The sequence below is a fragment of the Ranitomeya variabilis genome, chromosome 7 (assembly GCF_051348905.1).
Source record: "Ranitomeya variabilis isolate aRanVar5 chromosome 7, aRanVar5.hap1, whole genome shotgun sequence".
Classification (NCBI taxonomy): Eukaryota; Metazoa; Chordata; class Amphibia; order Anura; family Dendrobatidae; genus Ranitomeya; species Ranitomeya variabilis.
Window position 1 is genome coordinate 17,648,665 of NC_135238.1, and position 15,792 is coordinate 17,664,456.

Below are 15,792 nucleotides of genomic sequence, written 5' to 3' on the forward strand. Positions count from 1 at the left end.
AATAAGATAATGCTAGCTCTTAAAAAGAAAACTGTAAAGTTTGGTAGGTAAAAGCGCCAGTTTACAAAAAATAAATGGGCCCAAGACATCCTTTTGAACCAGCTTACATTTTCTTTACTCCAGTCACATCCAGAGCTGCATTTATTCTTCTGCGACTTGTCTTATTGCGATATATCGACACACACTGTGCTGTGTAAAGTTTTTTATACACTACAGTTTTTTGTACATTTATAGATATAAAATTCAGCTCCTTTTACCATATTTAGTGGCCCCTTTCGGAATAACAAGGCTTTATGTTCTGGTGAAGGGGGAAGTCATCATCTCAACCGATAGAAGCTCGTGTATGATGCAACTGCATGGACTCAACCAATGAAGTTCTCCAAAGAAGGATGGGAATATAAACTTCTATCAAAGAGAATGATGATGATTGCACAGTGCCTGTCACAGTTATAATGTAGGCGATCACAGCTCAGCCTCCCTTGCTGTACACTGATACTCTTATTAGCTTACATAGGAAATTCTATAGGTAAGGGTAAAGAGGATACTGCCCAGGCTGGGAATCTGATGATATATCGATGCAACATTGGATTTATAGCAGAACACAGAGCAATAACATGCAAGATGAAAACTAGGAATCAAGATGGAGGCTGAAGGGTTAAAAACAGGAGGCCGAACTACATGGAAGTGAATACACTGCATATAACTGGAGCGCAGAAAATGACAATCAGGTGAGAAAGGAAAATAAATAGGAAAAAAAAAAAAAATAAAAAAATAAAAATAAAAAAAAAAAATCGGGAATACTTATTTAATTTTTTAATCAAAACTCCAAGGCAATGGTGACTGGTTTAGAGAAACTACTGGAATGATGAATGCAGCTCTGGTTGTGACTAGAGTAAATGAAAAGATCAGTACAACAATAAGTGTTTATATAAAAAAAAAAAAATAAAAAAAAAAAATTTTTTAAAAAAGTTGTCAAAGTTTGAGATTCTCTCCAGGTCTATATTTGAGGGGAAGCGGAGATGGACACTATTTCCATAGCACCAGAAAAACACTAAAAAGTCCAAAATGGGCTACAAATGAACGCTACAGTAGCCTTTATAACCACGGACAGATCCATAATTTAATGGCACAAATATCTGTAAGCAGTAAGTTCACCTGGATAAAGATTTTTTTTTTTTTTTTTTTTTTTTTTTTAGTATAAATAGGTCACTTTAATTTAAAAAAAATAAAATGAAAAAAAAAAAATATATATATACATTTGAGAACAGATAAAAGAGTTGCAGAAATTATATTTCTAGCTTCAAAAAGACCCCAAAATTGGGATACACCTTTTCGATGAAGATTCTTTAAAATTGCCAGCCATAACCACACACTTCAGGTACCGACATTATGCTCCATTTACATATATTCAAGGTGAACGCAGAGCCATTAAAAAAAAAATAATAAAATAAAATACATGAAATAGAAAAAAAAAATTAGAACGATGTGAGAATTGTGGGGGATGGCAAATATTGGAAATGAATGAATGGCGGTAAAATAAACAATTATACATCTTTACATATATATTGTAGCAGATGGCAAACGTTGTCGCTGATGACCTCACGAGATGGCGGACGTTTTGGTGACTTCAGCACCGGTGTCTGAGCGTACATAAGAGCACTGCGACATTGGAAATCATCTTCCCCTTTATTTCAAGGTATCAAAAATATGCAGCTTTCATAAAGCCGGTCCCAATGCGATCTCCAGGCGAACTATATTACACAAACCTCTCTCCGGCGAGGGGGCGGCGCGGTCTTACGTCTGGGATAGCACCTCGGCTCGTAGTCGGGAGACTCCTGTGCAGTCGTGTTTGTAGGGACAGGTAGACCTCAGAGTGACTGATGGGCCCGCACCCTTTCCAGCATAGGTTAAATCAAGACTTCATCCATCCATGTAGAACACTTACACCCCCCCGGCAACCAAGCAATTTCCTTCTTAGTCAATTTTTTCCACTTTCCCAATGATTTTCTCTTCATAAATGGGTAAAATGGAGTCGTCGTCCCGCACTTCCTCGAATACCACCCCGCAGTCAAATTCATCACTTACTTTCTTGAAGTAATACCTGGAATAGGAGACCGGGAGAGGGGAGAGGGCAACATTAAAGCTTTGTGCGCTGCTGGGCAACTCCTCATGATGGAGGTACGCAGCCCGGAGAGTCATTAAGGGGATAGGTGCAGCAGAACAGAAAAAACTTCACTTCTTAAAGGGATATTCCCGCCTTGAACACATCTGTTACCCACAGGGGCCCCGGACAGATGCCGCTGGGAACAGAAAGGCGATCATGCCTGGCCCTGTCCATTCTCTTCCAGGGAAGTTGTGAAGGCTATGGTGTGTGGATGGGCCGTAAGTGTCCAAAATAGGAGTGTGTCTTTAAAGACAAACCTATTTTTTGCCTTCGGAACCAATTTATTTTTCCCTTTCATCAACACATTCAATAGTGCCACAACATTGGCAAATTTTATGTTTTTTACTACTCTGCTATAAAATAAAGTTATTATGAATTATAAAAAATATATATAATGTATCATGTTTTTACTGAGTGTTTAGTGGGCGAGCTAACATTTTCAATTGTTATTCTTTGGTACATATATATATTTTTTTATAAAAACACTTATATATATTATATTAAAATATATGTGTATATATGTGTGTGTGATATATATATATATATATATATATATATATATATATATATATATATATATATATATATATATATATATATATATATATATATATATAATATATCTATATATCTATATCTATCTATATCTATCTATATTTTTTTTTTATTTTTTAAGGCCTCGTGCCCCAGAAGGAATGACAGTTGTCTCAAATTCTTCACCCCATGGTCTGGTCTATCTGTTTAAAGGAGAGAGGGCTGATGAGGGACAATGGCTGATCTTTGGTGAAATTTATGGCAAGTTCTGTAAATCTGGCACAAACTTGTCAGCCACTGAAATATCCCTCAGGAGCACATCTTCAACCTATATCAATTTTGCTGAAATAACCCGACAGTCTGCCCCTTTTACTGCCCGTGTGGGTAAAATCTGCGGTATGAATTGGCACGCCGCAGATCCCGTAGCGAAGCTGTCCCTGTGAATGACGGACAAGGTGAAGTTAGGCCCAGACCCCTCCAGGTGTGCACAGCCCTTTACCTGTAGTTTCCTTTCTTGGTAAGCAGCTCCTTGAATTGTCCCAGGGTCACTACTCGCCCTTTCACCATGGTCCTGTAGGGAATGGGCTCTCCGCAGAAATAGTAGGCCACGACCACGTTGTCACCCGGGCCGGAGCTTTTTCCGTCTTTTTTCTGTGGCTTCATTCTGACGTAAGAGATAAAGAGATTGAAGGGTTAACGGGAGTCTGTAAGGCTGGCCGGTGCCGATTTACAGGATTCACCCTCCTTACAGTGAGCGGCCGCCATGTGCACCAATCTAACCCGCTTCTCCGTGTGACGCTGCAGCGCTGCTTTCCTCTTTTTTCTACACCCACATTGATCCGACTGTCTGACTTGGTTGCTATGGACTCACTGCCTGACAACTAGTCCTGACTTAGCCATTGCTGAGCTTTCCTCCGAGCTACCTTCCCCTACAAACATTCTGCCGTTTCCTGGCGGGATCTGTGTGTAACACTGGGCAGACACCGCGGTGATGACTTTTCGGAGCGCAGCGTGCGTCCGACGAAGGATGGAATGTTCCATTATTTGCTATTGTTTCCGTACGGTTGCTCGGCAACCACAGTCCGACGGGGCGCAGAGGTGACGGGGCCGGCCACCCACCCTCCGTGGACCTTGTATTTAGACTTGATCTGGACTGGATGATGCACTGCATACAAGGAGTCAACATGTTCTTAAAGGGGAAGTCACTTCCTTTAAGTGATAGGAGCATACCAGCAAAAGGAACAACTCCCATCATCCCTCTCCTGAACCCAATCCTACTCGTATAATGATCGCATACATGATGATGTGCACAGGACAGAGATCATCTACAGATCTTCCACAAGAGGGAAGACGAGGAGGCAGGGAGGGAAGGAAGGAGACGCACATATAGGGGGCGCTATGTCAGGACGGGATGGAATCACTGGACACACTGACACACGAAAAGAAGACGGGCACATACTGTGACTCCGAGAGGTCCATGTCTGAGACCGCGGGTACCACATTCAGCAGTGGGATATACGGTGGCCTGACAGAGGAGCGCCCCCGTTGGATAACCTCTTGAACATACCTAGAGAACAACCCTCACAGGTTAGAAAAAAAATGCCCGTGTGCGTCCCACAACACTACAACTCTCAGCATGCATCAGCTGGAGAAAGTGAGAGCGCGCTGCTCTGCGTCCCTTCACAGCGGCACCAACACAACCGGCTCTGCTAGATCCTCACAAGTAAGACACTGGGAGGGAGTTTAGACTTAAAACCCCTTTAATAGCAAGATGTGCACAAGACAAGGATTTTCTTTATTTTTATTTTGGGGTGGGGGAACTTCACAGAAAGACCTTAAAAAACCCAAAAATATCCATCCTCCTTGCATACAGGCAATGATGAGTTAATACACGGGAGTACTTTGTTATCGATGACCACCATCAGATGAACCAACTCCTAGCAGGCCCACCACGACCAGATGACTTCTCAGGTGCAAAACGATTTTGATTTTTTTTGCAGGCATCCGTACCAACATATGTGATAGCAATCTGCTGTAATTTGTGCTTTTTCCCCTTGTATTTTTTTTTTTTTTATATAGTATAGAAACACTGGAATTCTGCACTTAAAAACAACACTGCATTTTTGTATATGCATTTTTTTCCAAGGTTCCCCATAGAAAAATACAAGGAAAAAAAAAAAAAAACATGGAGAAAAAAAATGCAGTTTTAAGGTTTTTTTTTTTTTCTGAGCGGTTCCGCTCAAAAAGACATCTGACAAAATGTTAAAAAAAAGCTTAAAAAAAAAAAAAAAAAAGCTTGCCAGAAACTTCCTATTCATTTTTAGTTTACATATATTCTGTCTTTTGTGCGTTTTCCTTTAACTTTAGGCTGTGGGGGGGGAAAAAAAAAAAACAAAAAAACTGTACTGGAACACACTTCAAACTGGACGCTGTCCAATCAAAAGGCGGTAAAAAAAATTACGAAAAAAAAAAAGTTCAAAAACAATTTAGAAAATGGAGAAACTCCCTAAATGACAAGCTGAGTTTATCCAAAAGGATCGGCCATGGGTATTCTAGCCCTGCTATGTCCCTTTATGGCTTCGGTCACGCACAGAACCCCTCATAATAACAGTGTATCTCCCATCATAATGAACAGGAATTTTATTTTTTTTTTTGGAAGATTTTATAGAGGATCCACTTAAAAAAACAAACAAACAAAAAAAAAAATGACCATGACCATGACCTTAGTGCCAAGTTCCAGCACAGAGGATCACAGGGTGACCGAGCAGAACACATTGCGAACAGCTCACAGACATGGGCGGAAAAAAAAAAAAGTGCCTGTCCAGAGTGACGGCCTCCCCCACAAACAACAAGTGGCCCATACGGGGTCTGCAATTCAAGCCAACACCAAATGTTACGCACCTTTGCTTCACTTGCATTTTTCCAGCTTTTCTCTCCTCCTCTTCCAGTCGCCGGCGCGCCTCCTCCAGCTGCGTCAGTGGATTGGGGGCAGGGTTGGGCGGCATGGTGGGGTCTTGGACAAAGGGGTGAGAGGGCTGCACCACATTGCGCAGCTGAGCGCTGACCCACGGATGGACCGCACCGGGCCGTTCAATGGAGAGTGGTCTAGGCACGTCATGAGCAGACTGCTTCTTGGCACCTGATGAGCTGTAGGGAAGAAATGGGTCAAGACGCAAATTGTCAAAATTAAGGACGACCTTCTCTTTGTGTTACCGCCATTTACAGTCCTTGTGCTGCTCAGTTTACATCACGCGGCATACTCCAGTCCCACCCAAACTCTGAATGCAGCTCTGGATGTGAGTGGAGGAGGACCTGTAGTAAGCACTAACCTGTGGACGGTTTTCTTGTGTCGGCTGATCTCCTTCTCGCCTTCCATTATCCACTGCATTATCTTCTGGTGTCTCTCAGAGTCCTCCGGCACTACGGGCATCTCATAGTTGGCACTTTCAAGCTTCCCAGAATCCACTTTCTTTGCGTTCCTCTTGGCCAGCATGCTGACTTTACCACTGGAAGAAAAATCGAGTTACGGGATAGAGGTTAAAAAAAAAAAAAATCAGCGAGAACGATCACACACCACCTGTGACTACAGATCCGGTCCTGGTCTGCTAATTCTTCCACTAATCTATTGACTCCCAGACCTCTGCCCTCGCATTCTACAATTCTGGAGGCTTTGTTCCTTACATCGTGGGAGAAGGTATTTACCCGGCGCAGAATATTATGTGACTATGGAGAGGACCGATACAAGCTCCAGCGCAGCGCTGACGTCACATGGGCAGAATTCGACGATTGGCTGCAGCGACCACAAGAATGATGGATGTGACATCAATGCTGCAGGATCGGCAGTGCGAAGAGATAATATCACAGCCAACCTATAGTGTATTCCCGTGGCTGCCATTCTTATTCCCCTTCTTCCCAGATTTCTATATTTTTATATTTTCCCATATAATGTACTAAAAAACAAAAATTCCAAGTGGGGGGTAGAATAAAAATAAAAAAAAAATAAGAATTTTGAAATGTTTTGCTTTTACATTTACTTTATCGTGGAAACGAGCTGGTAACGTTGTTATATAGGTCGGTGCGGTTATTGGGATCTCTGGCACTAATGTTTATTACTAGGCCGCTGTGACAGAAAAAAATGACATCGCGACAGTCCTGAGAATGATGGAAGGAAGAAACAGGGGTCTCTGGACGTGGCCGCTGGGTCACTGGATTAAGACTTAGTACATGAGAATGTTCCAATTCACTGGTGGCAAGCAGATATATGGCAAATGGTGATGAATTGAACCATGAAGCATATTAGCAAGTTGCAGGAGTGGCTTACCTGTAGCATAAAGAATCCATAGGGTTGGGTGCCATCCCCATGCTGTCTGCATAATTTCGGGATTTGGTTGCATAGTTATGAGGGTCTACATTCCACGAAAAGTTGCTTTGCACTCTCTGTGTGGCCTCGGCCTCTATCTGATCCTTGGGTTTCACCCCGCTGTGGTGGTGAACGTGGTGATAGACGTGCTTGTGGTGATACATGTTGGGCGCTTCCGACTTCGCCCCAGACTTGGCTGAGTGCTTGCCGTGCCCGGACTGCATTGTTCCCACTGATACGGGAAGGCCTTTGTTCATGTGGCCGTCCGGTGAGCGCGGCTTGGGGGAATGGCGGCCAGTGCCCGGAGATTGGCATCCTGGCGTTTTCATGACACGCTGCACGTGTTCGTCTAGAATGGATTCTGGATTTTCTTCATGGGCGTCTCTGATCTGCATCCCGACGCAGCCCACGTCGGAGTATCGAGACCCAAAGTGATGCACAGGCTGGCTTGAAGGCAATTTGTGGCTAACCATTGAAGGTGCGGAGGAGACGTCTGCATCATCCCCTTCTTCTTCCTACGGCGGAAAAAGGAACAAAGTCACATTACTATAGCAGAATGGTTAGATTTATTTATTTACTATTTTATTTTTCACCTCCTGGTCTAAAAGCCAGAACACTTATTTTGCTATCAGCAAGAGCAACAGTTGTAGGTTTGAGTGACACCAATCGTTTCACCTTATAATTGACCGAAATGCAGGAAAGTAAATCCGGGTGCAAAGTGACTTTTTTTTGTTGTTGTTGCGCCAGTAACGTAACTCCAGCTTAGTCTATAATTTATAGTCATTATAAAAAGTAAAGTTCTTTGTATAAAGATTTTTTTTTTAAATGTGTTTTGTGTCTCCATTTTTTCTTCTATACTTCTGTCGATGGAGTGGTGTGCTGTGGCTTTTACTGGTACCATTTTGAAGTACATGGTTTTTTTTCGGCGTTGCAGAAAACAAAACAAAAAAATGCACATCTTGGCATCCTGTTTTCATCCCATTTTTGGCGCTATGCTTGTGGGATAATTATCTTTATTTGTTCCCCATACGATACCAAATCAGTTATTAGTTTCCATTTCACTATTTACATTTGGGGAAAAAGCAAGGATGGGTGACAAAAAGTATCTTAATATATTATTTTTATTAGTTTTGACAATGGGTCCTTTAGAGAGTTAACTTATCTCTTAATCGCCCACACAACACATCTAAAGCATCGTATTGTGTAACAATTTCCTAGGAGGCCTCCCATAGATTGGTTTCCATAAGAGATCTCACGTGGCAGACGTAGGGGTCTTTCAGCATGCCCTTGGCTGACGTAACTGATGGGCAGGGGGTGCCAAAAGCTGTCAGATGTAACGGCCACCAACTTAAAGGTTTTTTTTAAATACAAAGTTTCTCTTGTAATGAATGATCCATTTTCCAAAAATAATGGACGTTGCCTTGTACAATTTAGCCACTAGGTGGCGCTGTTGCAGCACAGAATTACCCTTTCTGCCTGCAGATTATTGCATAATGCTGTATCCGCCATTGATGGCGCCTGCGGCAGCTCGGGACGCTCCGTGCTGAGCGTCAGGCCACACGGCTGTAATGAAGATTGATAGACCCAACACTCCGCAGGTACGACGGAGGACATTGCATTATAACGTGCGGACCACTTACAGCTCTCACGCGTTTCAGTCGCTCCTCCAGCTTCTGCTCCGCCTCGCGATCTCTCAGGACTCCTTCCAGGCGAATGATGAGCTCAGCAGCAAATTTTTCAGGATCGACGTGAATATCCTTTGGTATGTGATATGTACGCTACGGAGACAACGAAACGCCACAATCAACGGTGGGTGCAAAAACTGCACCGATACATGGCTGGTGCACCATAAGGAATTGATACAGAACGTGACTATACTGAGAATATCGCTGATTTGGAGGACCCCTTTCAGGGTGTAAACGTGGTCTTCCCATCACTTACTGGAATGTGAGGTAGTGGCACGCGTCCGTTGGCTTTGGCACTTTCTTGCATTTCTCGGCGATGGTGCTTCCGTAGACGATACGGTGGAATCCCATCGCTGCCATAACGAGGAAAACAGGAGTCAATGTGTGGCTACGACGTGCGAAGAGGGGGCAGAAATGTCACTAAAACCCCTCCCAAACATCACGTTACCCTGTTTAGGACCAGCGACGTCACATGCACTATATATATATATATATGTATATATATATATATATATGTATATATATATATGTATATATATGTATATATATATATATGTATATATATATATATATATATATATATATATATATATATATATATATATATATATATATATATATATATATATATATATATATATATATATATATATATATATATATATATATATATATATATTATATAGAAAAAGAAAACGCGCTGTACTTACACGCTGCTGTCTGTAAGGGACATGGTGTCGGCATCGCTGGACATGCTCTGCTGCTCGCTGTCGTTGGCGCTGGTGGCAGGAGCCACGGCGTACCCGGTGTTGACATAGTAAGGGTTCACCGGCTCCCTCCACGACCCCGGCCTAGGAATGGAGATTACAGTGAAGTAAGAAAAATTCTCATGGACACAGAGTGAAAAAAAATAATTAAAAAAAATCATACATGTTTCCTTCCAAGATCTTTTATTTTAGGGCATCGAACCACTTATAGGAACGTTTAAGGGGTCGTTCACGTCCATGTCGGAGGCATCACGGACTCCAAACATTTGCAGAGACGATACCGGACTATCGGCAAGTCTGTGGGGTCCTAACGTTATCGGCACAGATCACCCGCTTTATGTACTGCTCCAATACGTCCAAAATCGAAAAGCAAGCAATTGGGCAAATATTCATTAAACATTTCCTATCTTTTACAAAAAACAGTTTGGACGTAGATTTTGGACAACAAACAGCTTCTGATGGTCACACTTTTTTTTTTAAATTATCTGGTTTCTTGCCTAAAAGCCTCCAATGCAGCAAATAGTCACTAGTCCAGGACTTGTATGTGGTGGCCACTCCATAAAATCACGGACGCGAGCGGCATCTTGCCACAAGGCCACGTTACAGGGTGATAAAGGTTCCTCATCATTGCTCCTCCTAAACATGGCAGCGGTGAACTGACAGACCCCCAAAGCTTGATGATCGGCTGCAGCCAAAGAGATGATCGACGGAAACAACTTCCTGTGTAAACAGGAAACGTGCTGCCACCAATGGGCAAACGGTACGGCGAGCAACCGGTCACATTAATGATAGTTTACCCCCCATTTGGGGCTGGGGGGCTGTGCGGCGACTTTGGCAGAGACACAGGATGTGTAGGTCGCACATGTTCTCTACTGCTCCTGGGACCCTTGTTTTCAATATTGTTGGGGGGTGAAATCACAGCAGCCAGATCCCCAGTGATCAGAGATTTATCACCTATTGATAAGCCATATACATTGCTTACACCTCCGTGTCCAGACCCAAGGGGGTCTCAGCAGCCAGACCCTTACAGACCCCTAGCAAAGCAATCACACACTTCTCCATCCTGTGCATAGATGGTATATGCAGTTTGTGGACCCTTCCCTAAGGCCTAGTAAGCAATATCCGGGGGGGGCCGATCCAGCAGGGGATCAGGAGGGGGGCTGAAGTAATATAGGCCTCATGATATGGTGAATTTAGGGCAGAATGGAGGGTAATTTCCTTTCACAAATAGAGAAGCAGAGAGTGAACCCTGAATATAGAGCAATACAGATTTACAAAAACATGGCCGCCTCCCACACACAGTGCCACACCTGTGCAGAGGCCACGTCCGGTACTGCAGATCAGCTGTGTCTGCAAAGCTTCCCTCCTTCCATTCTGTTCACATGGACATAAGCCGCCCACCTTTTTCTCATTTACCAGTTTTCACCCCCTGACCCAGAGACACATCTGGAATATTTTATGACGGGCTGATTTTCATTCCGGTGTGTAATATGTGCCTGGTGGTGGGTGGTGACGTGGAGGGAGCGCTATCCGGCTTTTATCTCATCCAGCTGCTGCGCTCATGGATGAAACTTGCATTGCGAAATGTGGCCGGGGGTAACCAGAGTCCCGGGGGGACGCAGAGGCGCTGCCTTCGGAGAGATCTGATCACCAGAGGAGTGAGCTGAGGGTCTAGGAAGCAAAAGGCTGAAATGAATTCCTCTGGTGTCCATTTAATGATGTAAAGGGGCACTCAGACCAGATAGCCCCTTACTCCAGACTGCTCCCTGCAGGCACCACTAGGGGGAGCTCACCGCACATTTTCTATATGAATGATTCACTTCAATATACAAACAGTATACAGTGAGCTCCCCCTAGCGGTGGCTGCTGGCATCAAACATTCATGGAAGGGTATGCATGTAGCCCCCTATCCAGAAGATATGATTAAGGTTTGATCGCTGCCATCATCTCAGCTGATCCCAAGATCAGAGAATCCCAAGTCCCCTGTGTGAATAGAGCGATACTGAGCATGTGCGACCACTAGTCCTATAGACCGTGCATTGGTCGGACATTTTCCCTACTGCTGTACTGAGACTTTGGGGCCCCATACGATAGCCGTCAGCAAAATAATAGTTCAGCCAACAGCCATCTCTCCCGACTTCTCCGTATACAGGAGCTCTGTGTCCTCTACAAGAGGGCCGCAGTCAGGACTAAGAGACCAAAATCAAACATGCCGGATCCAGCTTCCCCCCAATGAATGTGAAGAATTGGGGCAGCCCCCATACACACAGATATCGGCAAGTTCCGGTGATGCTTTCTTTGGTGTATGAGGGTCCTTTTAAGATTGGTCCAAATATTCAGAACCCAGCAATGATCATAGGGGATATATAGCGTTTATGGGACTTCACTGGCCCCTGGAGCCAATGCGACTGAACCATTATGGAAATTGGTGTGGTCACCTATATGGAAATGTAAGGGGGGAAAAAAAATCCTGTCGGCGACTATAATGACTTCAGGCCGTCGTCAGTGGCTGTGATGTACGAGGCCGGCAGAATACAGCCTTTCAGCGAACACATTTCACAGGGGGCATTCAGTAATCTGTTCTGACGAGCTCTTCCTGATGACTACGGAGACGGTGGTGGAAACGAGCGGCGGGCCGGGAAACGCGTCGCCTAAAGCTGCCTTTGTGTAAATAAAAGTTAATGACTTCCCAGGCCTCGTCATGTCGCTCGGGGCCGTCACTGGGACCGGGGTAATTACTCCTAATGATAATTCACTTTCCACCGACGGTGCGGTTAGACATTGGGAGATGGAACAGGCGGCCCCTCTCTCTCTCTCTGTTCCTCTCTCGCTCCCTTTTTCTGGCCACGCTTTTCTTTCCTGTCAGCTCAGCTGGAGGGGAGGAATTTACAAATGGATCCAGTATGACTAGAAAACGGTTTACGCAAGCGGCTCTACCCCCACCACCCCGAGAGCGGCCCACTCGCAAGATACATTTACACAAAGTGGCTGAAGAAGTAAAACGCGCTTTGTGCCTCATTGCAATGTAATGAAACCTGAGCAGCGGGCTGGTGGGAGGCAGCGCACCCCGGACCCACCACAACCGCAGATACACGGAGGACAAAGCATGCCGAGCATACTTCTGTCCGTATACTGGTCATATACATGTCTATAGCCTGCAGGGAGACTTCTGCCATCTTATACAGTGTCCGTAGAGTCAGCCGTACCCAACTCTACGCCAAAATCTCCGGTACGACTCAGACTCAGACTCAGACTCAGACTCAGACTCAGACTCAGACTCAGACTCAGACTCAGACTCAGACTCAGACTCAGACTCAGACTCAGACTCAGACTCAGACTCAGACTCAGACTCAGACTCTCCTAAAAATCATTTAAAAATGGGTTTCCTAGCCTGTAGCAAACATGCTGAAAAAAAAAAAAACAGAAAAAAAAAAATTCCTGATGGTGCCAAATAGGATGGATCCGAAAAGAGCCCTCCCGAGACGGCTGTCCGTTCCTATAGGGCTATACTGAGTCCTAGGCACCAACGTCACCCCAGAACACATGTCATCAGCTCAGAGACTTCTGAAGCCGAATGAAAAGAGCTCTGTGAAAAAAAAGAGAAAAAAAAAATCAAAGGCAAAACTTCTGGGGCAGCGACCGCACGGCACGCCGCGCTCGAAGATCTGGGGTATAAATATAGTAAATAGCAAATCTCTGTTCCGTTACTTCATGTTAGACGGAAAAATGAGCAAGCTGTCATTTCTGGACGGATCGACTTTCCATGAAAAAAAATGAAAAGGTCAGCTGATTCCCCGGATTTGTGTAAAACGAGCGCAGAATTTCCAGTAGGATCAAACGTTTCACTCACTCAAAAAAAGAAAAAAAAAAAGAAAAAATTTTGCTGGAAACTCTGAATCACGCTGGGGAAGACTTTGAAGTCGCGTCTTGTAAGTGAGGAGGAAAGAAGTGAAAGAAGCGGGGGGAGAAAGAAAAAAAACGACCGCGGCCGCATCAGCAAACTGGGATCGCCATGGCAATGAGCGCAGGCAGCGTCACCGTCCCCTCGCAGCACATAAAGCCTTTACATACGCGGCCGCCCTTTGATGTGTGATGAGGTCACGCGGATCATAACTCCCATGGTCAGCGGCTTATAAAGGTAAACAGGAGCGAGCGGCGGCGGCGCCCGAGCCGCGGATGTGCAGGCACAACAAACCGCAGCGACTGGCCAGCTACACGGCAGCCGCCGGCCCCATATCTGACTGCAAGCTATTGCTCCCTGGTATCAGACATTTCAGGAGATGTGCGTGTTCCCCATTATCAGCCAGAGGTGCCGACCGTAGGACCTAATCGCTCGCTATCATCAGCCATTCTACCCGACCATATGGCCAGACTATACAATCTCTCTCTCGCTGTTATCAGCCAGCCATTCTACCAGAACATAGGACCTGACTGTACAATCAGCCATATTACCTGAGCGAACCTGTCCTCCGAGACCCCCAACCTTAGGGTACTGTCACACATTGAAATTTCCATCGCTACGACGTTACGATTCGTGACGTTCTAGCGATATCGTTACGATATCGCTGTGTCTGACACGCTACTGCGATCAGACACCCTGCTGAGAATCGTACGTCGTAGCAGATCGTTTGGAACTTTCTTTCGTCGCTTGATCACCCGCTGACATCGCTGGATCGTTGTGTGTGACAGCGATCCAGCGATGTCTTCGCTTGTAACCAGGGTAAACATCGGGTAACTAAGCGCAGGGCCGCGCTTAGTAACCCGATGTTTACCCTGGTTACAAGCGTAAACGTAAAAAAACAAACCGTACATGCTCACCCGTCGGTGTCCTTCAGGTCCCTTGCCGTCTGCTTCCTGCTCTGAGTGCCGGCCGGAAAGTGAGAGCAGATCACAGCGGTGCTGCGCTCTGCTCTCACTGTACAGCTGCACTCAGAGCAGGAAGCAGACGGCAAGGGACCTGAAGGACACCGACGGGTGAGTATGTACTGTTTGTTTTTTTACATTTACGCTGGTAACCAGGGTAAACATCGGGTTACTAAGCGCGGCCCTGCGCTTAGTTACCCGATGTTTACCCTGGTTACCCGGGGACTTCGGCATCGCTCCAGCGCCGTGATTGCAACGTGTGACCGCAGTCTACGACGCTGGAGCGATGCTTATACGACGCTGCGACGTCACGAATCGTGCCGTCGCAGCGATGAAAATTTCAATGTGTGACGGTACCCTTATCCCGACAATGAAAGAGTAGCCCCACTTAGCACTGTTTCTTTGCACGGCGCCCCCTAGCGGTGAAGGAATTACAGTCAACCACATTCACTTCAATGGTGTTCCCTGCACAGAAAGTGACCAGAGCGACATTAAGCAGCGAAAACTGTGCAGTGACCCCTTTATACTCAAAACCATTGAGGGGTCCCAAAGCGCTGACCCCCAGGAATCATTAAGTCAAACCTGTTTATCCTATATATGACTACACTATACAATTACACCTATACTCGCCGACTGGAAGTTTAGTACAAAGTATGAGGTCTGCAAACAGATCTTTGGAGAGAAAAAACATAAAATGTGGAATAGAAGCACAAAGTATATGAACAATGGAGAGAACATACCGTAAGTAGTAACCTGAGGTTAGACCTCCACCCACTAACAGCACATGAACGATATCATCCCTATACAGGACAGCTTGCCCCTTTTACCCTATAAGCCCCTGTTCAGATGTTGCGGGTGTTTGGTTTTTTTGCAATGTCCCCTGGATTGTAAAAAGAGAAGATTTCCCTGATGAATGTAAATGGCTGAGGAGAAATAGAAGAGGTAGTTGCCCAAACGAGGTGGGCTGCATGTGGACGCTTTACATTTGGTCATTAATAATCTATTGCAGACGGAGGAATGTTGTTACACGGCATTGGGTTCTGTGATTTTTTTTTCCCTTACATTAGGATAAGAGTCTCGCTTTGGGGGACTTAAAGGGAAAAAGACAAAAAAAAACAAAGCAGAGAAATGCAACGTTGTACTAGCACAAAGACAATGTGAATACTGCCTATGGATGGACTGGGAATTACAGCATCAGACCGGCGGATTGCAACTGTGAAAGGATCAATATCGGCCCCAATAATGCACCATATTTATAAGCATATTGCTTCATTACACATTATTTAGGTCTACTAAAATTAGTGGTGGCCAAGTTAGAAATCCGTGGCCACAAAACTGCAACCCTCCTACTAACACTGTCATCCCCAGCATTGGATTAGTTGGCCTAGAGGGGTCATTACGCACCCGGGAAGTCGCAGC

General features: G+C 44.9%; 1 protein-coding gene across 3 annotated transcripts in view; it reads right to left on the reverse strand.

Moving 5' to 3' along the window:
* Positions 1-15,792, reverse strand: part of AXIN1 (axin 1) — a 97,066-nt gene continuing 81,274 nt past the window's right edge. For 2 of the 3 annotated variants that reach the window (XM_077274291.1, XM_077274290.1), the window contains 9 exons: positions 9,454-9,594; positions 9,000-9,096; positions 8,699-8,836; positions 7,020-7,573; positions 6,028-6,204; positions 5,600-5,845; positions 4,158-4,265; positions 3,198-3,362; positions 1-2,101 (listed from right to left, as the gene is read on the reverse strand). In XM_077274291.1, coding sequence (XP_077130406.1) covers positions 1,975-2,101; positions 3,198-3,362; positions 4,158-4,265; positions 5,600-5,845; positions 6,028-6,204; positions 7,020-7,573; positions 8,699-8,836; positions 9,000-9,096; positions 9,454-9,594 — 1,753 coding nt within the window. In that variant the 3' untranslated portion in view covers positions 1-1,974. The remainder of the gene's footprint in view (positions 2,102-3,197; positions 3,363-4,157; positions 4,266-5,599; positions 5,846-6,027; positions 6,205-7,019; positions 7,574-8,698; positions 8,837-8,999; positions 9,097-9,453; positions 9,595-15,792) is intronic. The other variant, XM_077274293.1, reaches the window with a different exon arrangement.